Below are 24,184 nucleotides of genomic sequence, written 5' to 3' on the forward strand. Positions count from 1 at the left end.
GTGCGATCTAGGGAGAGTGCCCAATTTTTAGTATCAGATAGTAGTTGCGCTGGGTACCCTCTCTTCAGAAATTTGTCCTGCATATCTGATAGATCTTCCTCTCTCTTGGCTCGATCACTATCTATTCTTACTACCCTCAACATTTGTGACTTGGGGAGGGAGTTTAATAGGTGTTTGGGGTGGTTGCTATGGTAGTGTACCAGAGTGTTCCTATCTGTAGGTTTTGTATAAATGCGTGTCTGCAGAGACCCTTTATCCTTGTACAGCTCAACATCCAAAAAATTCATACATTGCATGTCATGTTTCACAGTAAATTTCACAGGGCTGTCCAATCCATTCAGTTGCTCTACAAACTCCTCTAGAGCTCTAGAGGGACCCAACCATAGGAAAAACAGGTCATCGATATATCTTCTATAGAAGGCTCCATGTTGCCTAAATAGGGGGTGCTTCAATATGTGATCATTTTCAAATTTACACATATATGCATTCGCGTATACAGGGGCCACTTTTGACCCCATCGCTGTCCCCGTGCTTTGTTCTCATTTCATAGACAATTACAAATTTGCCAGGCAATTAAGGCTTAGAGAACATTTGGGGGGTACTGTGGGTGTATCTGCCAAAACTCTGGACATTAGCACAGCTATCTTTGAAGGTGCCATGGATGCTACCAATATAGAACCATGGGAATTGGATATATCCAGTGTAAGGGGTGCAGATATTGAGGAGGTAAACCCACCCACCACAAGCAAATTTAAGCCTAAGAGTGACTATGACCCACCGAGCATGAATGCATCCATTAAGACCTATAATCGTATGCTAAACATAGATATGTCTGCCCACCTTTATGGTAAACACAAATGGAGGGGCAACCTTACAGCAGTGGAAAGGGAGGCAGTCAAATCCCTTAGACGAAATTTCCGATATTATAATTAAAACCGCTGATAAGGGAGGTGGGATAGTAATCATGGATTATAGTTACTATAGACAAGAATTGCTATCCCAATTGTCAGATACATCCAAGTATCAAAAACTGACCTTCGATCCGACTGAGAAGTTCAGTGAGGAACTAAGCATAATTTTGAATATGGCTTTGAGTAAAGGCTGGATTACAAAGGACATGTTCAAATATTTTTTGCCACTATATCCTGTACGACCAGTGATTTATACACTACCTAAAGTGCACAAAAATGCCCAAAGACCACCAGGGCGGCCGATAATCTCGTCTAATGGATCACTTAACGTTGCATCCAGAATACTTATGGCTATGTAAAGGATACAAATGACTTTTTGCATGTTATACAAAGTGTTGATTTAGATATAACACAAATGATACTGGTTACGATGGACGTGCAGGGTCTCTACACCTGCATCCCACATGATGCTGGTGTGGAGGCAGTGCGCGAACTAATAACCCAAAATCCATTGTATAGAGGGCCTCCAATCGAATTTTTACTCACATTGATAATTGACAATTCATTCTGTTTAAGAATTACTTCAAATTTGAGACTAATTTTTATGTACAAAGCACGGGGACAGCGATGGGGTCAAAAGTGGCCCCTGTATACGCGAATGCATATATGTGTAAATTTGAAAATGATCACATATTGAACCACCCCCTATTTAGGCAACATGAAGCCTTCTATAGAAGATATATCGATGACCTGTTTTTCCTATGGTTGGGTCCCTCTAGAGCTCTAGAGGAGTTTGTAGAGCAACTGAATGGATTGGACAGCCCTGTGAAATTTACTGTGAAACATGACATGCAATGTATGAATTTTTTGGATGTTGAGCTGTACAAGGATAAAGGGTCTCTGCAGACACGCATTTATACAAAACCTACAGATAGGAACACTCTGGTACACTACCATAGCAACCACCCCAAACACCTATTAAACTCCCTCCCCAAGTCACAAATGTTGAGGGTAGTAAGAATAGATAGTGATTGAGCCAAGAGAGAGGAAGATCTATCAGATATGCAGGACAAATTTCTGAAGAGAGGGTACCCAGCGCAACTACTATCTGATACTAAAAATTGGGCACTCTCCTTAGATCGCACTGAGGTCATGTGTGAACAGATGAGATCAAAAAGATGTGAAAAAACTAACAGGAAGGAGGATCTCTACTATGTTAGCCAATATGATGTGAATAGTATGTCCATTAAAAAAAGTGTGGTAGAGCACTGGCCCATAATAGCCACGGACGAGACTATTTCCAAATACCTACCTCAGAAACCGAAATTCAGTTTCAAAAGAGGTAGGAATTTAAAAGAAACCCTGAGCCCCTCTGACCCTGTGGATAAGTACTAGAAGGCTAGTGTACAACATTTTCTATCCGAGCGACCAGGGGTGCACAAGTGTATGGGCTGTGTGATGTGTGGAACGCTGATACAGGGGACACACTTTTACCATCCACAGACAGGCAAAAAATATACTATTCGACAGAAATTGACATGTGACTCATCAATGGTAGTGTATATAATAAAATGTCCGTGCAGTCTGGTGTACTGTGGGAAAACGTCCTGACAATTGAAAGAGCGTATTGCGATGCACAGGTCTAGTATAAGAGCGACTCTAGATCCAGACAGATTACATAAAATTAAGGGTAAAAAACAGGACATTTCTCAGCAGCCTGTAGCTAAACATTGGGCTGAAGCAAGACACAGCCCAGCGGCATTCAGGTGTATGCCAATCGATCAGATACCCAAGAAACCTAGAGGGGGTAATTATGACGACATGCTTCTGAAGAAAGAAGCATTCTGAATACACGAGTTAGACTGTGTGGCACCCAGGGGCCTGAATGGGCAACTAATCCTGAATTGTTTCCTAACCTAAAAAAATTTTTTTTCCCCATTCTCAATTGTCAATCACGAGTAGAGATACGAAGCATAACGAAACGTGAAATGAAACATGAGTAGCAACAATGTTTGTAATATTGATATACATTTTTTTCTTTTAGATGGTGTTAATAGCTCTACTATGCTGAGACAAAGTAAGCAGTCCAATAAGAGACTAAAGAATTTTCTTTGCGACATATTCTTTTATTGTTTTTAATGATCTTTTTGATACACATTGTACACATATACAACCTAATTTTTTAACCACACATGATCACATATGATTATGTGAAATTCCTCACAAAAATGGAAATCACAAGCATTATTGTAAAAAGTAAAATGGTGAAATTGGTACAATGCTGACACCTAGAGACCAGATTTGGAATTGCAACACATTGTTCACTTGAATGTATTAAGACACTCATTTGCATTAATTGATTGTTAATGATGTCATCTTGACGCCCACTTTTTTTGTATTTAAACACCCACATGATCACTTGCACTTATCCTTGATAAAGGCCCTAATGTGGGCCGAAACTTTGGACACATGAGTGATGTTGAAATAAACCTTTATGAATGTGTGTGTGTGTGTGTGTGTGTGCGTGTGTGTGTGCGTGTGTGTGTGTGTGTGTATATATATATACACATACACACACACACTATAATTTATACACTCACGTTTGAGATTAAATGATTATAGAATTTAAAGTTAATACAGTTTTACAGTAATACATACATAAATACATACATATACACACACACAAACTCATACATGTATAGTCACAGTATCCTAGCATCCTAATCAAAGATGTTCACTAAAACTGTATACTACCTTTTCGCAGAGATCAATCAAAGCAGTAAAATCCCACTTCTTGGAATATAGCATGTTGTATTTTAGAATCGCTTCCTGATAAAAATAAGACAGAAAACATTGCAGACAAAATTATTCAGACTATCACAGACAAAGAATACAGTACAAAGAAAATTATTTGCAGAGTAATAGCACCATCTACAGGTCATTCCAATATTAACTTGCAAGTTATAATTTTGTGTAATCACAAACAAACCCTTAAAGAGATACTGACACCTGAAATTAAACTTTTTTTTACATCTATTATAATATTGGCTTTGCAAGCTACTTTTAACTTTGCCATAAAGTATTTGCATGATGCTTTTACATTACCTGTCTGATCCCCCATGTTCCTGTATGACGGGGCTGCCATATTTGTGCAGCAGGAGTCCGTTAGCATTAGAAACTGTAACTAACAGGCTGAGATGAAACAGTCAGGTTGTCAAAGTCAGAGTGTCAGAGAGTCAGGCTTAGGAACTTCAACTAACAATTCTATACAAAAACAAACCTCTCAGCAAAAAATGATCAACATGACCTATGGGTAACATTTAATGTACATTCATATGCTAAAATTCATTTTTTAGTGTCAGTATCACTTTAACCCTTAAATCAGAGGGAATATTATTTATATTGGGTTGAACTTTGCAGATCCAAGCATAGGAAGAAGGATATCTAACGTGTGGATGACAGATTCTCTATCTAATATAAAATATCTTTGTACTTTGCTTGGATGTACTCTGAGTATAGAGGCGATGTATATTTAGAATAGGAATTCATTTGAAGGTTAGGAGAGAAAAACCTTGGATTGATAAATTTACAGGAATTGTTCACCTTTAAATTAAAAGGGCTGTTCACATTTAAATTAACTTTTAGAATGATGTCGAGAGTGATATTCTGAGACAATTTGAAATTGGTTTTCATTTTTTATTATCTGTGTTTTTTTGAGTTAGCTTTTAATTCAGCAACTGTAGTTTGCAATTTCAACAATATGGTTGCTTAACTTAAATGTGAACCATTCCTTTAACAGGTGCATGTTGATACAGGTCAGGTAGGGATAGCAGTGCAATGCTCACTACCCTGTAAATACTATCATGAAGTGCCTGGAACCATTGATTATCCCTGGTTTTAGGCTGCTACAGTATCTTTGCACTTATTTTATGCCTTATCATAATCCTCTTCCATATTCTCTGTGTGACATAAAGACTGAACAGACACACTATACACACAAAATCACTTTAATCTTTACTTTAGTGTTTTTTAATTACAGTTTATAAAAGTTATCTATGGAGATTCTCATTCATACAGGTCATGATATACACTGTATATACTGTATATTTTACTGAAGAAGCCACTCGGATAAATGGTGAAATGTTTACAATAAAACTCAAGAGATTCCAGTTGCTTTAGACTTAACTTTACTAGATACTTCTCTCCCCTGACTCAGCCCTCCTCCCCCCCCCCCCTGCAGCCATCATCGTAGTTTTACAAGTCTGGTCTCCGGTTCATGAAGACTTTTACTCCTTCTGAAACTTCCCCTCCCTCCCAGAAACGAGGCATAGGGAAATAAAGGTGGACTTGGTAACAGTGTCTGAATCCCAGCCGCACATTAGTTTGTATGTGACACTGAGACGCATAAGTATTGATGGTGCTGCTCTAGTTTGAGTTTCCGCCTTATCTAACATGGCTGCGCCTCAGTGCTCGCATACAAACTACGATGCTGGCTGGAGGGGGGGCTTAGTCAGGGGAGAGAAGGAGCTTGTTACAGTCTGCCTATCTTTCCACATTACTTTCCGGATGGGAGGGGAGAGCTGCAGAAGGAGAGAGGCTTTGTGTGAAACAATGTTTTAAGTTAGCTAAGTACCGAAGCTGGCTGCAGGGGGGTGGTGAGAGTCTAGCTCAGTAGAGGATCAATCCCACAGGGCATGAAAAACGGAGCCTTTGAAGCCATTTAGCAACGATGCTGGCTTCACACAGTTTAGGAGTGACAGCACTGACAGCCAATGAGAGACAGTACAGTGCTGTTATGCAAATAAATCCGACCTCAGAGCTAGCCAGAGGCAGGTAGGAGAGAATTAGCTAGGCATGGACTCACTATAATGACTGCAATATTTTAAAAACTGTACATTTTTTTTTAATACATTATATTTAGACATTTTAATAACTTCATGCAATGATTCTTTTTACCAATTTTTAATTTTGTGATAGTTCCCCTTTAAAGGAATGACAATATAATGTACTGCTGTGCTGCACTGACAGAAACTGGTGTGTTTGCTTCAGAAGCACAACTACAGTTTATATAAACAAGGTGCTGTGTAGCCACGGAGGCAGCCATTCAAAGCTGAAAAAAGAGGAAAAGGCACAAGATACACAACAGATAAGCTCTTTAGAATACAATGGGATTTTTCAGAACTTTTATTTTATCTACTCTGTGCTTGAATGGCTGTCCCCATGGCTACAGAGCAGATTGTTTATATAAACTATTGTAGAGTTTCTGAAGCAAACGCACCAGTTTTACCAGTGCAGGGCAACAGTACATTGCCATTCCCTTAACCCTTTAAGTGCCACAGAATGTAGAATCTACGTTCTGTGGAAAAGTATCTTGAAATGCCACAGAACGTAGATTCTACGTTCTGCAGCATATGCGTGCGGGGGAGCTCAGGAGCGGCTTTAAATGCTGCTCGCTCCTTCCCCGCTCGCTCAGAACCCCCTAGGCAACGAGCGGAGCGGGTGGGAAAGGGGCTCCTGGGGCGCGATCATCCAGGGGCCCCATAAACGCAACAGACGCACGTGGCTGCGCGCTGCTGCTGCTGCCTGCACTTCCGGGTCCCTCCAGCGACGCCCACGCATCGGATCAACGGATCTGGCGACTCCCTCCTGCTTCTCCACTCCTCCTGCCATCATGGACACAGATCTGCAGCTACACACCCCAGGTTAGTGTAACACACACACAAAATACAGTTACACACACTTTATACACTAATACATGCTTAGATTTACACTTACACACACTCACATACATTTTTTGGGGGATCAGGGGGGTCACACACACTTGGGGGGGTACATACACTTGCACACACAAACATATGCACATAACATGCAATTTACCAATTGTACACATGCGCACACACATACACTGTTGTGTAGCTTTTTTTTTTTTTTTTTTTTCATATTGCATCGTTGTGTTTTTGGCTCAAAAAAATGTTTTATTGCCTTTGCGAATAGCGTATTCGCTAACCGTACTGTGCAATACCTTTTGTATGTTATTTCGGTGATTATTTGGAAATTTTAGGGATTTTGGTGCATTGTTAGCCATTTTATTGCATTTTCAGCGCTGCATAACTGTTGCTTGCTTTATTCTGTCCGTAAAACCTATTTTGCCAAGCTATAATATTCAAACTGTAATTCTGATGTCTGATTACACTAGTCTGAAAAAAAAAGCATAGATTTTTGTGGTTTTATTGGATTTTAGTAATTTATTTGAATTTCACACTTTCTGTATTATTTTATGTCTTGTAAATTTTATCTACTATATATCCAATTGGGCGTCTCTGTGCGCCACATAGTTTGGTAAATCTGTGAATATTGGGCATGAAAGTGTTCAGTAGACACCTGTCGTTCATATTTAGGATGGTTTATGCGGATACTTTACTAAATGTGGGGCATATAATGGGGTAAAATTCAAGCTTCGTGACGATTTTCAGAAATTTGATAAAAACCGTTACGTTCAGCAGTACTTTGCAGTTTGGCAGTTTGCAGTAGAAACACATATTTACCCATATTGGATTCGTCAGAATGTGTACTTTCTGAAAATATATGGTTTTCTGGGGTCTCTGTACTGTTAGGGGGGTCTAATGTCGCATAATACACACACCATGTGCTTATATTGCAGCAGCCAGCACGTCAGCTGTGAAAATGTATATACACTATTGTCATTTGGGGGTCTCTGTGGGCCACATAGTTTGGTAAATCTGTGAATATTGGGCATCAAAGTGTTCAGTAGACCCCTGGCCTTCATATTTAGGATGTTTTATGCTCATACGTTACAAACTGTGGGGCATATAATGAGGTAAAATTCAAGCTTTGTGACGATTTTCAGAAATTTGATAAAAACCGTTATGTTCAGCATTGCTTTGCAGTTTGGCAGTTTGCAGTAGAAACACTTATTTACCCATATTGGATTCGTCAGAATGTGTAATTTCTGAAAATATATGGTTTTCTGGGGTCTCTGTACTGTTAGGGGGGTCTAATGTCGCATAATACACACACCAGGTGCTTATATTGCAGCAGCCAGCGCGTCAGCTGTGAAATTGTATATACACTATTGTCATTTGGGGGTCTCTGTGCGCCACATAGTTTGGTATATCTATGCATATTGGGCATCAAAGTGTTCAGTAGACCCCTGGCGTTCATATTTAGGATGTTTTATGCTGATAAGTTACGAAATGTGGGGCATATAATGGGGTAAAATTCAAGCTTTGTGACGATTTTCCGAAATTTGATAAAAACCGTTATGTTCAGCATTGCTTTGCAGTTTGGCAGTTTGCAGTAGAAACACTTATTTACCCATATTGGATTCGTCAGAATGTGTAATTTCTGAAAATATATGGTTTTCTGGGGTCTCTGTACTGTTAGGGGGGTCTAATGTCGCATATTACACACACCGGGTGCTTATATTGCAGCAGCCAGCGCGTCAGCCGTGAAAATGTCTATACATATTGTCATTTGGGGGTCTCTGTGCGCCACATAGTTTGGTATATCTATGCATATTGGGCATCAAAGTGTTTAGTAGACCCCTGGCGTTCATATTTAGGATGTTTTATACTGATAAGTTACGAAATGTGGGGCATATAATGGGGTAAAATTCAAGCTTTGTGACGATTTTCAGAAATTTGATAAAAACCGTTATGTTCAGCATTGCTTTGCAGTTTGGCAGTTTGCAGTAGAAACACTTATTTACCCATATTGGATTCGTCAGAATGTGTACTTTCTGAAAATATATGGTTTTCTGGGGTCTCTGTACTGTTAGGTGGTCTAATGTCGCATAATACACACACCGGGTGGTTATATTGCAGCAGCCAGCGCGTCAGCCGTGAAAATGTCTATACATATTGTCATTTGGGGGTCTCTGTGCGCCACATAATTTGGTATATCTATGCACATTGGGCATCAAACTGTTTAGTAGACCCATATGTTTATATTTAGGATGCTTTATACTGGAAATGATACATGGACAATACGATGCTGGAAAGTTGAAGCTTTGAGGCAATTTCCAGATATTTCACCAAAACCGCCAAATTTGGCAAAGCCTTGCGACCCATTTTAGATTCTGTAGAATGTGTACTTTCCAAAAATATATGGGGTTGGGGGGTAAACATATATTTCTGTGTTTTTACCCCACAAAAATGCAGTCAATGTGTTGATTTTTCATTAGCTGAAGTTACCCACAGGACAATTTGTATGTGCTAACTTCATTTTGGGGCCTCTAAATGCCATATACTTTGGTAAACTTATGAACAATGGCCACCAAAATGTTCAGAGGAACCCTGGCAATCATATTTAGGGTGCTTTTTCTTAGTACGTAATGACACATGGGTGATATGGTGCTGGGAAGTTGAAGCTTTGAGGCAATTTTCAGATATTTCACCAAAACCGACAACTTTGGGAAAGCCTTGCGACTCAGTACTTTGGAGCAATAAGGCATGGGTACCCATTTTAGATTCTGTTGAATGTGTACTTTCCAAAAATGTATGGGTTTGGGGGGTAAACATATATTTCTGTGTTTTTACCCCACAAAAATGCAGTCAATGTGTTGATTTTTCATTAGCTGAAGTTACCCACGGGACTGTTTGTATGCGCTAACTTCATTTTGGGGCCTCTAAATGCCAGATACTTTGGTAAACTTATGAACAATGGCCACCAAAATGTTCAGAGGAACCCTGGCAATCATATTTAGGGTGCTTTTTCTTAGTACGTAATGACACATGGGTGATATGGTGCTGGGAAGTTGAAGCTTTGAGGCAATTTTCAGATATTTCACCAAAACCGACAACTTTGGGAAAGCCTTGCGACTCAGTAGTTTGGAGCAGAAAGGCATGGGTACCCATTTTAGATTCAGTAGAATGTGTACTTTCCAAAAATATATGGGTTTGGGGGTAAACATATATTTCTGTGTTTTTACCCCACAAAAATGCAGTCAATGTGTTGATTTTTCATTAGATGAAGTTACCCACAGGACTATTTGTATGCGCTAACTTCATTTTGAGGCCTCTAAATGCCAGATACTTTGGTAAACCTATGAACAATGGCCACCAAACTGTTTGGAGGAACCCTGGCAATCATATTTAGGGTGCTTTTTCTTGGTGCGTAACGATACATGGGTGATATGGTGCTGGGAAGTTGAAGCTTTGAGGCAATTTTCAGATATTTCACCAAAACCGACAATTGTGGGAAAGCCTTGCGACTCAGTAGTTTGGAGCAGAAAGGCATGGGTACCCATTTTAGATTCGGTAGAATGTGTACTTTCCAAAAATATATGGGTTTTGGGGGGTAAACATATATTTCTGTGTTTTTACCCCACAAAAATGCAGTCAATGTGTTGATTTCTCAGTAGCTGAAGTAAAGTCCTGAACAATTTGGATGTGCTAACTTCATATTGGTGTCTCTAAATGCCAGATACTTTGGTAAACCTATGCATAATGGGTATCAAACTGTTCAGTGGACCCCTGGCAATCATATTTCAGGTGCTTTTTCTTGGTACCTAATATAGTTTGGGATATGCGGAGCAGCAAAATAAAACCTTTGAAATGATTTTTCAGAATTTTGAATTTTTTGTTGAAAAACCGCTATGTTCAGACAAGCTTTTATGTTTGGTAGTTGGGAGTAGAGAGACATAGTTACCCATTTTGTAATCGGCAGAATGTGTACTTTTCAAAAATGTATGGTTTTCTGGGGTAAACCTACGGTTTCAGGATTTTTTGCCTTGGAATCTAAAGCATGCTGTTTTCTGCCTTAGTGCTTTCAAAATTCGGTAATATACTGCCGGGAGTTTTTGCTGTACAGAAATCCTAAATCTCCCTAAAACTATACATATCTGGTATTGGCACGTTCGAGAGACATAAGGCTTTCCAAATCAGTTGGATTTTCATCCGTAAAATGAAATATTTTTCTGGTATAAATTGATATACGATGAAAAATGGTAATTTTTCATTTTTTTTTGGTATTTAGCACTATAAATTTTTTTGCACAGGTGGAAATACATGAAAACTCAGGCAGATTTAGAAAGCTCAGTTTCTACCGAAAAAAACAATGTATAGTTTTCCTAGGTAAACTATAGGTTTCCCCTCAGAAAATGCCCCTAAAGTGAGAGAGCACAAAATGTTTCAAAAACGGCTGGCATTTCGCGTAACCAAAATGTGAAATTCTGCTGGCACTTAAAGGGTTAAAACCTTTTTATTTTTTGGTATTACGGTTTCTTTAACTGATAATGTATTCATTTGTATCTGACAACTTCTTTTTTCTGTGACTACACAATCCCTCAAGTATAAACACACATAATAAGGCAAAATCAATATTCTTGCAATTACCCTTAAATCTTGCGGAGTTCTGATCTTGTTTAGAAGAGATGTTTCAATCAGCTTCCAGCGACTTACAGCTTCCTTTTCATCATTCTGTTGGTCAACAAATTGATGAGTAAATATAGTAGCTATTTACTGAGCCAGCAAAAGAGAAGTGTATTTATCATAGTTTCATTGAAACTCTGTTTATTATGCATTACTGTGCTTTATATTTTAATATACATAAAAATAAGTAGGAATATGCAATTAGGTTGAGAGAGAAAGCGTGTCACTCCAATATTAACACAAGTAGTTCTTATGGGCAAACTGTAAATTGCCACTGAAAGGATCAGCAATCAGTGTTAAAATCAACTCGTATGGACATACTGAATGTGAATATGGACTAAAAACTTGAGTAACTTTTAAAGACAGTTTATTTCTATATCCATTGTTAATATTTGGATTATGCAGTAAAGTGATAAAACATCAAAGGACAATAAAGATTATGGAAATGCTTGTGAGCTAATGAACTAAGAGGAAGATTGTCACTACGTAAGACCATAAAGGGCAAGTAAATCTTCAATAAACAGACTAAGACTGTTAATAAAAAGTCACTTTTTTTATTCCAGCCCCCCATCATGCAAGCCACACCTCTTTATGTACATCAAGCTATTGAAAGCAGCATCTGATTATTGGTATACTGACTGACTGACTCCAACAATGAAGAAGAAGCTACTGACAGACTAATCAAATACTGTTTTCAACTGAAATTACATTTAGGGATAACTTTAATAATACTGGCTTTTTAACAATTACAAATATATGTTTGTAACAACATTTTCTATTATTGTGCAAAAACATTGTTTTTATGTGGAAGACCCCTTACAATATCACCAGCACTTTTCACATTTTTTTTCTTTTTGCTGCTTAACCTAATTAATAATTGGCTGCAAATTGCAAGTGAACAATACCCCTGTATTGAAAATTGCTAATATGTAAATCCACTGGTCTTTGATCTGAACATATCTGTATATAGCCGTGACGGTTTGCACCTCAATGGAAGGGGGTCCGCGGTGCTAGGGGAAAGAATGGCTAAGAGGTTGGAGGAGTGTTTAAACTAGGCAAGAGGGGGGTGGGTGAGATATCTGTATATAGCCGTGACGGTTTGCACCTCAATGGAAGGGGGTCCGCGGTGCTAGGGGAAAGAATGGCTAAGAGGTTGGAGGAGTGTTTAAACTAGGCAAGAGGGGGGTGGGTGAGATAAAGGATTATGGGGAAGCTAGTGTAGACGGGGTAGTGGGGTTAGTAAGGGGTCATGGGGGAGGAGTGAGGGGGGCATACAGTTTACCAGCTAAGGAGGTCCCTCTGTTACAAGGAAAACAGAATAATACTAACTTAACGTATAATTCTTCACTAAGTAATGCACATTTCAAAAGTAAAAGTAGTAACCTCCGCTGTATGCTGGCAAATGCACGGAGTTTGTCAGGTAAAATGGGAGACCTAGAATTAATTGCATGCTCTAAAAATTATGATATAATTGGTATCACTGAGACCTGGTGGGATGAAACATGTGACTGGATTGTGAATTTAAATGGTTACACCCTTTTTAGGAGGGACAGAGGGATTAAAAAGGGTGGAGGAGTGGGTTTGTATGTAAAGCCTGAATTAAAGCCATGCGCTAAAGAAATAAAAATAGCTGGCACTGGTGAGGGTGTAGAATCACTCTGGGTAGAGATTTCGACTGGGCAAAAGGTATCAAAAAGAATTATCATTGGTGTATGCTATAAACCACCTCGTATAAGTGTCGAGTATGAAGCCCAGCTACTCTTGCAGATACAAGCGGCTTCACAGCTGGGTCAAGTTGTTGCTATGGGTGACTTCAATTATCCAGACATTGACTGGGGTAATGGGGTTGCTAAGACAGAAAAAGCTAGTAGGTTTGTAAATATGCTGAATGACAACTTTTTATTCCAGCTCGTTCAAGAACCTACTAGGAATAACTCTCTTTTGGACCTTGTAATAACTAACAATACTGAACTCATCTCTAACATTTGTGTGGGTGAGCATTTAGGGAATAGTGATCATAACATGGTCTCCTTTGAGATTCTGTTGCAGAAGCAATTCTATAAGGGAGTAACTAAAACACTAAATTTCAGACGTGCAAACTTTGACAGTATAAGGGCATCTCTGCAACATATTAAGTGGGAAATGCTTTTCACAGGGTTAAACACAGAACAAAAATGGGAAGTCTTTAAAATGCTGCTTAATAAATATACTTGTCAGTATATTCCACTTGTAAGCAAGGAACGTCGTTGCAAAGCAAAACCTTTTTGGTTCAATAGAAGCGTTGGTGTTGAGGTGGGTAAGAAAAGACGTGCTTTTAAGGCTTTCAAGTTAGCTGGTACAGCCGAAACATTTATAAGGTACAAGGAGGCCAATAAATCATGCAAAGAAGCTATAAGGCAAGCTAAAATTGCTATAGAAAAGGATATTGCAGCAAGCAGTAAAAAAAATCCCAAATTATTTTTAAATATGTCAATAGTAAAAAAATGAAGCAGGAAGGGGTGGGACCCTTACTATCAGAGGGGGATCAGCTGGTTGATGAAAACAAAATAAAAGCGCAGATTCTGAACTCGTATTTTTCATCTGTTTACACAAATGAAGAACCAGTAAGTGAAGGTTTCCTTCTTAACACTCCCAATTCTAGTAATACAACTAATGATGCATGGTTCACACAAGAAGAAATTCAAAAGAGACTTGAACAGGTTAAGATTAACAAAGGTCCAGGGCCAGATGGTATTCATCCCAGGGTAATTAGCGAGCTTAGCTCTGTGATTGCCAAACCTCTTTACTTAATTTTTCAGGATTCATTGAGATCTGGTATTGTACCAAGAGACTGGCGAATTGCTAATGTGGTGCCTCTATTCAAAAAAGGATCCCGTTCTCAGCCTCAAAACTATAGGCCAGTTAGTCTGACGTCAGTATTAGGAAAGCTTTTCGAAGGGTTAATAAAGGATAAGATACTGGACTTCATAGCAAATCATAATACTATGAGTTTGTGCCAGCATGGTTTTATGCGTAATAGATCTTGCCAGACTAACTTAATTTCTTTTTACGAGAATGTAAGTAGAGACCTCGATTCTGGGATGGCAGTGGATGTGATTTACTTAGACTTTGCTAAAGCATTTGATACAGTGCCACACAAAAGGTTACTGGTTAAATTAAGGAATGTTGGCCTGGAACATAGTATTTGTACCTGGATAGCGAACTGGCTAAAAGATAGACTACAAAGAGTGGTGGTAAATGGAACATTTTCTAATTGGACCAGTGTTGTTAGTGGAGTACCGCAGGGCTCTGTACTAGGTCCCTTGCTTTTCAACTTGTTTATTAATGACCTGGAGGTGGGCATTGAAAGTACTGTTTCTATTTTTGCAGATGATACTAAATTGTGCAGAACTATAGGTTCCATGCAGGATGCTGCCACTTTGCAAAGTGATCTGTCTAAACTGGAAAACTGGGCAGCAAACTGGAAAATGAGGTTCAATGTTGATAAATGCAAGGTTATGCACTTTGGCAAAAATAATATAAATGCAAGTTATACACTAAATGGCAATGTGTTGGGAGTTTCCTTAAATGAAAAGGATCTAGGGGTCTTTGTAGATAACACGTTGTCTAATTCTGGGCAGTGTCATTCTGTGGCTACTAAAGCAAATAAAGTTCTGTCTTGCATAAAAAAGGGCATTAACTCAAGGGATGAAAACATAATTATGCCTCTTTATAGGTCCCTGGTAAGGCCTCATCTGGAGTATGCAGTTCAGTTTTGGACTCCAGTCCTTAAGAGGGATATAAATGAGCTGGAGAGAGTGCAGAGACGTGCAACTAAATTGGTTAGAGGGATGGAAGACTTAAATTATGAGGGTAGACTGTCAAGGTTGGGGTTGTTTTCTCTGGAAAAAAGGCGCTTGCGAGGGGACATGATTACACTTTACAAGTACATTAGAGGACATTATAGACAAATGGCAGGGGACCTTTTTACCCATAAAGTGGATCACCGTACCAGAGGCCACCCCTTTAGACTAGAAGAAAAGAACTTTCATTTGAAGCAACGTAGAGGGTTCTTCACAGTCAGGACAGTGAGGTTGTGGAATGCACTGCCGGGTGATGTTGTGATGGCTGATTCAGTTAATGCCTTTAAGAATGGCTTGGATGATTTTTTGGACAGACATAATATTAAAGGCTATTGTGATACTAAACTCTATAGTTAATATAGGTATGGGTATATAGAATTTTAATTAAAAGTAGGGAGGGGTGTGTGTAGGGATGCTGGGTTTTCATTTGGAGGGGTTGAACTTGATGGACTTTGTCTTTTTTCAACCCAATTTAACTATGTAACTATGTAACTATGTAACTATGTAATCATCCAGGATCTTGAATGCAAATGTGAGGGCACCAAGAAAAATCACATTCTGTACCCTACTATTTAAAGGAGTTTTCCATCCAAACACTGTATTTTGCATAACAAAAGAAAACAGAATACTAAGAAACTTTACAAAAAAAAAAAAAAAAAAAAAAAAAATTATATATATATATATATATATATATATATATATATATATATATATATATATATATATATATATATATATATATATATATATATATATATATCCATTAAATACTTATACAAAAATTCATCCCAATTGATTCAGAGCAGAATTGCTCATTATAAAGTGCCGTGCAATAAATACCCTAATAAAAAGATCTCCCAATTAAAAACTAATAAATGGTACTAGGAGAATGAATAGATCAATGTGACCAGCACTAATATAAAAATACGATTAAAACCACTTGCTCCAGTTCATAAAGGTAAGTTGGAAAATGGAAAAGAAAGAGAGGTGAAGTTGTCCCAATTTTAACTGCCTGTGTATTTTCTATCAAGGTACATCACAAAGCAAAGGCAGGCAGGATAAGCCTGACTGTGGTCTTATTAACTCAACCTATACTCGATGGAGAGGCTATCTGAAACTAAAAAAACACAAATCAAGGCCCCTTATGAATCAGAATAGAGCAGATAAGGTTTGAGCTGAGCATTAGGTTACAAAAAGGCCCCCTAACAAGACTGGTTTCGAAGCTCGGTCTTGTAAATTGAAGAATTATGTAATGATTATCTATAAGTTAAAAATTAGCAGCAAGAAGAAAACACCAACGCGTGTTTTGCAATTTTGCTTTATCAAGGCGAAGGGAAAAGGGAAACAACAGCTGTAGCAGAGTTACGTAATCCGCGTCATTAACAAACACCAATTGAAGTATATATTCACAATCCCTTTGCTATTAAACTATTTCTGTTAATGCTTAATATAAGCAAATGTTAAAACCAAGACACCTAACCTATACCTAATGCTGAGGAGGTAGTTACACTGTGTTAGTCTTAAAGGAACAGTACAGTGTGAAAATAAATACTGGGTAAATAAGATAGGCTGTGCAAAATAAAAAATGTTTCTAATATAGTTAGCCAAAAATGTAACGTATAAAGGCTGGAGTGGCTGGATGTGTAACATAATAGCCAGAACACTACTTCCTGCTTTTCAGCTCTAAAACTATTAGTCAGCGACTTGAAGGGGGCAACATGGTACATATCTGTTCGGTGAGTTTGCAATTGATCCTCACAATGCAGCTCAGATTCAAAAGCAACAGATATGACCCATGTGCCCCCCCTCAAGTCCCTGATTGGTTACTGCCTCGTAACCAGGATAACCAGTCAGTGTAAACCAAGAGAGCTGAATAGCAGGAAGTAGTGTTCTGGCTATTACGTTACACATCCAGTCACTTCAGCCTTTATACATTACATTTTTGCCTAACTAACTATATTAGAAACATTTTTTATTTTGCGAAGCCTATCTATTTACCCAGTTTTTATTTTTACACTGAACAATTCCTTTAACCTTTTCACTGCCAGCCAATTTGGCCAAGTTGATACTTTTATTGCCAGGCCATTTTTGAACATTTTGTGCTCTTTCACTTTAGGGGCCTTTCCTGGGGGGGGTCTTTTAGTTTACCCAGGAAAACAAGATATTGTTTTTTTCATGACAACCTAAGCTTTTCAGAACTGAAGCTTTTTCAGCTAGAATTCTGTTGTAATTCCACTTCTGTAAAAAGATATGGGCTTCTAAGTGTATAAAAAAACAAAAAAAAAACAGGTTCGCATGATACAAACGCAAATATCAGAAACATAATTTATTTTATGTACGAGAACACAGAAGATTTGGAAAGTTCTGTGTCTCCTGAACGCGCCAATACCAAATATATATAGTTTTATGGAGATTTCTCACTTCTATAGATCAAAAGCTAGAAGCAGCAAACCACCAAATTTTCCACAGCACTGCTCCACAAAACTGCATACATCTGATTTCAAGGCCAAACATTCCACTAACAGTAGGTTTACCCTAAAAAATTGCACATTATTGGAAAGAACAGATTCTAACGAGTTCAAAATGGGTAAATATATATTTGTACCCAAAACTACCAAGTTGCAATTCTTTCCTAAAATTAGCAGTTTTTATAAAAATGTGTTACATTTTTGAAAAATGACCTCAAAGTGTCCAGTCTACAGCATCGTATCTCCAACATATCAATAGATACCAATATAAAACCCCCTAAACATGAAAGCCCGGGGTCCGCTGAACAGTTTCATGCCCAATATGCATAGGTACACCTAAGTATGTGGCGTATAGGGGCCCCTGAACGAAGACACCCCATACAAGTAATCAGTTCTGTAATTCCAGATACTGCAAAATTAGCACATTTACAGCATTTTTCAAGGGGCAAAAGTACAAAAATGTTTGTTCACCCCAGAAAACTATACATTTTTGGAAAGTACACATTCTAACGAATCTAAAATGGGTATGCACGTCTTTCTACGCCACAGTACCAAGCCGCAAAGCTTTCCTACATTTGGCAATTTTTATGACATTTCTGAAAATCGCATAAATACTCCAACTCTGAAGCATCATATCTCCTACATATCAATACATACCAAGATAAAACACACTAAATTTGAAAACTCAGGGGCCGCTGAACAGTTTGATGCCCAATATGCATAGGTACACCTAAGTATGTGGCGTATAGGGGCCCCTGAACAAAGACACCCCATATGAGTTATCAGTTCTGTAATTCCAAATACTGCAAAATAAGCACATTTACAGCATTTTTTAAGGGGCAAAAGTACAAAAATGCATGTCACCCCAGAAAACCATATCTTTTAGGAAAGTACACATTCTGACGAATCTAAAATGGGTATGCACGTCTTTTTACTCCCAATTACCATGCTGCAAAGCTTTTCTAAATTTGGAAATTTTTATGACATTTCCAAAAATCACCTCAATACTCCAACTCTGAAGCATCATATCTCCTACATATCAATACATACCAAGATAAAACACTCTAAACCTGAAAGCCCGGGGGCCGCTGAACAGTTTGATGCCCAATATGCATTGGTACACCTAAGTATGTGGCGTATAGGGGCCCCTGAACAAAGACACCCCATACAAGTAATCAGTTCTGTAATTCCAGATACTGCAAAATTAGCACATTTACAGCATTTTTCAAGGGGCAAAAGTACAAAAATGTTTGTTCACCCCAGAAAACTATACATTTTTGGAAAGTACACATTCTAACGAATCTAAAATGGGTATGCACGTCTTTCTACGCCAAAGTACCAAGCCGCAAAGCTTTCCTACATTTGGAAAATGTTTTGACATTTCCGAAAATCACCTCAATACTCCAACTCTGTAGCATCGTATCTCCCACATATCATCACATACCAAGATAAATATGAAAGCCTGGGATCCGCTGAATAGCTTGATGCCCAGCATGCATAGGTACACCTAAGTATGTGGCGTATAGGGACCCCAGAATGAAGACACCCCAAACGAGTTCTGTTCTGTAATGCCAAATACTGGAAAATCAAAACATTTACAGCATTTTTCAAGGGGCAAAAGTAAAAAAATGTATGTTCACCCCAGAAAACCATATATTTTTGGAAAGTACACATTCCCTTGAATCTAAGATGGGTATGCATGTCTTTCTACTCCAAAGTACCAAGCCGCAAATTTGGCAATTTTTTTGACATTTCTGAAAATCACCTCAATACTCCAAATCTGAAGCATCGTATCTCCTACATATCAATACATACCAAAATAAAACACCCTAAATCTGAAAGCCCGGGGTCCGCTGAACATTTTGATGCCCAATATGCATAGGTACACCTAAGTATGTGGTGTATAGTGCCCCCAGAATGAAGACAGTTCTGTAATTCTAGATACTGTAAAATCAGCACATTTACAGCATTTTTCTATGGGCAAAAGTACAAAAATGTATGTTCACCCAGAAAACCATATATTTTTGGAAAGTACACATTTTGACGAATCTAAAATGGGTATGCATGTCTTTCTACTCCAAAATACCAAGCCGCAAAACTTTCCTAAATTTGGAAATTTTTATGACATTTCCGAAAATCACCTCAATACTCCAAATCTGAAGCATCGTATCGCACACATTACATACCAAGATAAAACACACTAAATCTGAAAGACCGGGGTCCACTGAACAGTTTGATGCCCAATATGCATAGGTACACCTAAGTATGTGGCGTATAGGGGCCCCAGAACGAAGACACCCCATATCAGTTCTATAATTCCAGAGACTGCAAAATCAGCACATTTATAGCATTTTTCAAGGGGTAAAAGTACAGAAATGTATGTTCACCCCAGAAAACCATATATTTTTGGAAAGTACACATTCTGACGAATCCAAAATAGGTAATTGTGTCTTTCTACTCAAAACTACCATAATGCAAAGCAATGCTAAAGGTAGCGGTTTTTATGATATTTCTGAAAATTGTCTAAAAATATTGCAATTGGCCGCGTATCTGGCATGTGAGGACCCCAAAGAAAACTAGTGTATTTGAATTTTCTCTGCGTTTTTTTCACCTTCTGTGAAAATAGACCAGTGACTGTGTATTGCACCACAAAACCCCCTAACAGCACAAATACCCACCAAAACCATATATTTTTGGAAAGTACACATTCTGCCGAATCCAAAATGGGTAATTATGTCTTTCTACGCCAAACTACCATACTGCAAAGCAACGCTAAATGCAGCGATTTTTGACATTTCTGAAAACTATCTAAAAATATTGCTATTGGCCGCATTTATCTCACCTAATTTCCTACATACAATTGTAAAACACCCTAAATATTGACGCCAAGGGTCTACTGAACAGTTTGATGCCCAATATGCATAGATATACCAAAGCATCTGGCATGTGCGGACCCCAAAACAAATGAGTATTTGAATTTTCTCTGCTGTCTTTTCGCCTTCTGTGAAAATAGACCAGTGACTGCGTATTGAGCCACAAAATACCCTAACAGCACAAATACCCCCAAAACCATATATTTTTGGAAAGTACACATTCTGACGAATCCAAAATAGGTCATTATGTCTTTCTACGCCAAACTACCATACTGCAATGCAATGCTAAAGGAAACGATTTTTGACATTTCTGAAAATCATCTAAAAATATTGCAATTGGCCGCATTTATCTCACCCAATTTCTTACATACAATTGTAAAACACCCTAAATATTGACGCCAAGGGTCTACTGAACAGTTTGATGCCCAATATGCATAGATATACCAAAGCATCTGGCATGTGCGGACGCCAAATAAAAATAGTGCATATGAATTTTCGCCACTGCCGATTCACCTTCTGTGAAAATAGACCCTGGACTGAATATTATGTGCCCAAGACCCTCTAACAGCAGAAAGACCCCCCAAACCCATATATTTTTGTAAAGTACACATTGTGGCGAATCCAAAATTGCTAAAAATTTGTTTGTACTCCAATTGATCAACATACAAACGACGCTAGAAAAAACAACAATGCAAATAACAATGCAAGCATAAAATCATACAAAATAAAAAACAATTAGGCAAATCAATGACATAACAAAATAACTGATCCGACAGCGTGGCTAGTGGTCAGAATGCTTGATCCAATAGTCACGCTGTGAAATAAACAGTTTTTAGCGAAATAACAAGTGGAAAACTGATAAAATGAAGAACTAAAAAAAAAAAAAAATTTAATTTTTTTTTAAAAAAATATATATGTGTGTGCTTGTGTGTGTACAGCTCTAAAAAGTGTGTAAATGTGTCTATATGTGTATGTAAGTGTGTAAATATGTGCAAAAGTATGTAAGTGTACAAAAGACCAAAAAAATCCAGAAAAGCAAAAAAAAAAAAAAAAAAGCACCTACCTTTTGTTACATGTGTAGTGTGTGTGTACATACATGTGAGTGTGTAAATCAGTAAAGAAACACCACTTACCGTTTCTGTGGCTGGGGGGAGTCCTTGGCAGCGTTGGAGGGCCCAGGATCGCTCACAGGAAGTGAGTGGGCGGCGCTGGATCGTGTCCCACGAGGTCTGCGACTTGCCATGCGACTCTGCATTAGGTAAGAGCCTGAAGTCGGGCCCTGCGGCGATCGCGTCGCAGGACCGATGTAGGAACCCCCTTAGCTCGTTGCCTTAGGGGTTTGGAACAGAAATAGTTTTTTTAACATAGCAAAGGGATTTTGAATATATACTTCAATTGGTATTTGTTAATGACGCTGATTACGTAACTCTGCTACAGCTGTTGTTTCCCGCCAGTTAGTAGATAAAAGATATGTTCATAGTTAGTTTTGGCACTTTGAGAAAGGCCTCTGAGGGGGCTCAAACGTTAGTACTAAAGCTGATTTATTAATAAACTTGCTTCAGAATCTTAAGTCCTGTGAGTGCTGATCCTTTTGGAATGGATGGAGATGATTATCCCTTTGAGTTCTCTGGGTCTGGCTCTTAAAACAATTCAACAGAAGTCACAAGTCACATCTTCTCCAGGACTTTTAATCCACTTGCAACATTGTCTCAAAACTCAAGAGTCAGGACAGCAAATAATGGAAACGGTAAAATATGCATTGCTTACAGTAACATTTATGTACCTTTATAACTACTGAACATTTTTGTGTATCTCAAAGTTGCTTAGAATTTCATTAGAATTTCATTATGCAAAAAATACATTTTTGGATAGATAACCCCTTTAAGTAAAGGAATTCCATGTTATATCTATTTTTCATTTGAGATAAGAAATGTACACTGCAGGTACAACGTACAGCATATATTTTGGGGTGTGCCGACGTGTGTATTCTTTTTTATTAAACTAGCATGTTGTTACCTGAACCATTTCACCATTGTATGAGTCAAAACAATTCAGAAATCGTTAGCAGTGCAAAACATGCTCTCTATGAGAATAATACCCAAGCATGAGAAACCTAAGTGGAGTTGTGCATGTTGTGACTTGGGAAATAACAATGAGAAACAATAGCCTATCTGTAAGCAGTTCTTTGTGAAGTGCTGGCTCCTTTTGAAACCTCAGAATTAGGAACAATGACCTGAGATGGCTGCCTACAAACCAATATTACAGCTAAAAAAATAATTTGTTCACTCACCCCTATTGGTGCAGCTCAACTTCACCCCAGGACCTGGCGAACGCCTTTGGCGACTCAGCCCATTGTGGCTTTCACAGCCAAATGTTGCAGAAGCAAACGAGGCTGCCCTTACAGAACATTGGGAACTTAATAACGGCACTGCATCCTCAGGTATTGTATGGGAGGCTTTTAAAGCCACAATGAGGGATGCACTTACCACAGAAATTAAGGGGGCTAGAGTGGAGGCAGCAAGGGAGTTGGAAGAGAGGCAGAGTGTGTCAGCTGAGGCAGAAAGAAACTACATAGAAAAAGTGGGGCCTGACACGCTCGGTGCCCTCAGAGCAGCACAAAATGCTGTAGAAGAAGCTAGAATCAAAACGACCCAAAAGAGGCTGTTATATGCTACCCAGAGAACATTCGACAAAGGGGAAAAGAATGGGAAAATCCTAGCTTATCTTTTCAGGTACCAAACCCCAATCAATACTATCCCCAAAATGGTCTCCCCCTCAGGTGTAACGGTCACAAACCCCTCCCAAATAGCTAACTCCTTTGCCAAGTACTACCAAGACTTATATGACTCCAATGTCAATTACACAGCAGATCAATTAATGGCCTATCTTGATGCTATACCTTTCCCCCAGCTGACACCCCACTCGGTCACCTCCTTAAATGCACCCATTACCCTAGTGGAGGTGCAGGACGCAATTGCCTCCCTTCACCCCAACAAGACTCCCGGCCCAGATGGCCTCCCCTCAGACTGGTGTAAAACTTCCAGAGAATACCTCTCTCCCTGGCTACATAAAACCCTAACGGATGCCACAGAGGAGAACCAGCTCCCCCCCTCGTTTAACGAGGCTCTGATAGTGGTGATTCTGAAAGAAGGGAAGGATCCCCTTAATTGCGGATCCTATAGGCCTATCTCCCTTCTCAATACGGATGCCAAGGTGTTTGCAAAAGTACTGGCCACTAGTATTAAACAGGTGATAGAAGAAATTATAGAACCAGACCAAACTGGATTCATGCCAAGTAGATCTACCAATCTCAATATTCGCAGGCTATTCACAAACATACATGCAAAACATAGTTATCAGGGATCACGTATCATAGTGTCCCTAGATGCGGCTAAGGCCTTTGATTCTGTTGAATGGGTATACCTTTGGGGAATATTGAAGAAATTTGGTCTGGGGGACCAATTTATCCAATGGGTGAAGCTACTATATAAGCAACCAACAGCAAGAGTAAGATCCAATGGCTACTTATCAACTTTCAACCTGTACAGAGGCACTAGACAAGGGTGCCCCCTATCACCGCTTCTCTTTGCAATAGCGATAGAGCCCCTGGCAATCCTGATTCGTCAGGCCAAGAATATCACAGGGCTCCTCCTGGGGAGATTGGAGGAAGGCATATCCCTATACGCCGATGACATACTA

General features: G+C 38.8%; 1 protein-coding gene across 8 annotated transcripts in view; it reads right to left on the minus strand.

Annotated features, from left to right (window-relative positions):
* The window catches only part of parg.L (poly(ADP-ribose) glycohydrolase L homeolog), a 148,865-nt gene that overhangs the window by 93,768 nt on the left and 30,913 nt on the right, over positions 1-24,184 (minus strand). For 7 of the 8 annotated variants that reach the window (XM_041568586.1, XM_041568588.1, XM_041568585.1 and 4 more), the window contains exons 6-7: positions 11,267-11,350; positions 3,666-3,740 (exon numbers count right to left, since the gene is read on the minus strand). In XM_041568586.1, the coding sequence (XP_041424520.1) occupies positions 3,666-3,740; positions 11,267-11,350 (159 nt within the window). The remainder of the gene's footprint in view (positions 1-3,665; positions 3,741-11,266; positions 11,351-24,184) is intronic. The other variant, XM_041568589.1, reaches the window with a different exon arrangement.

This window comes from Xenopus laevis, chromosome 7L (genome assembly GCF_017654675.1).
Source record: "Xenopus laevis strain J_2021 chromosome 7L, Xenopus_laevis_v10.1, whole genome shotgun sequence".
Classification (NCBI taxonomy): domain Eukaryota; kingdom Metazoa; phylum Chordata; class Amphibia; order Anura; family Pipidae; genus Xenopus; species Xenopus laevis.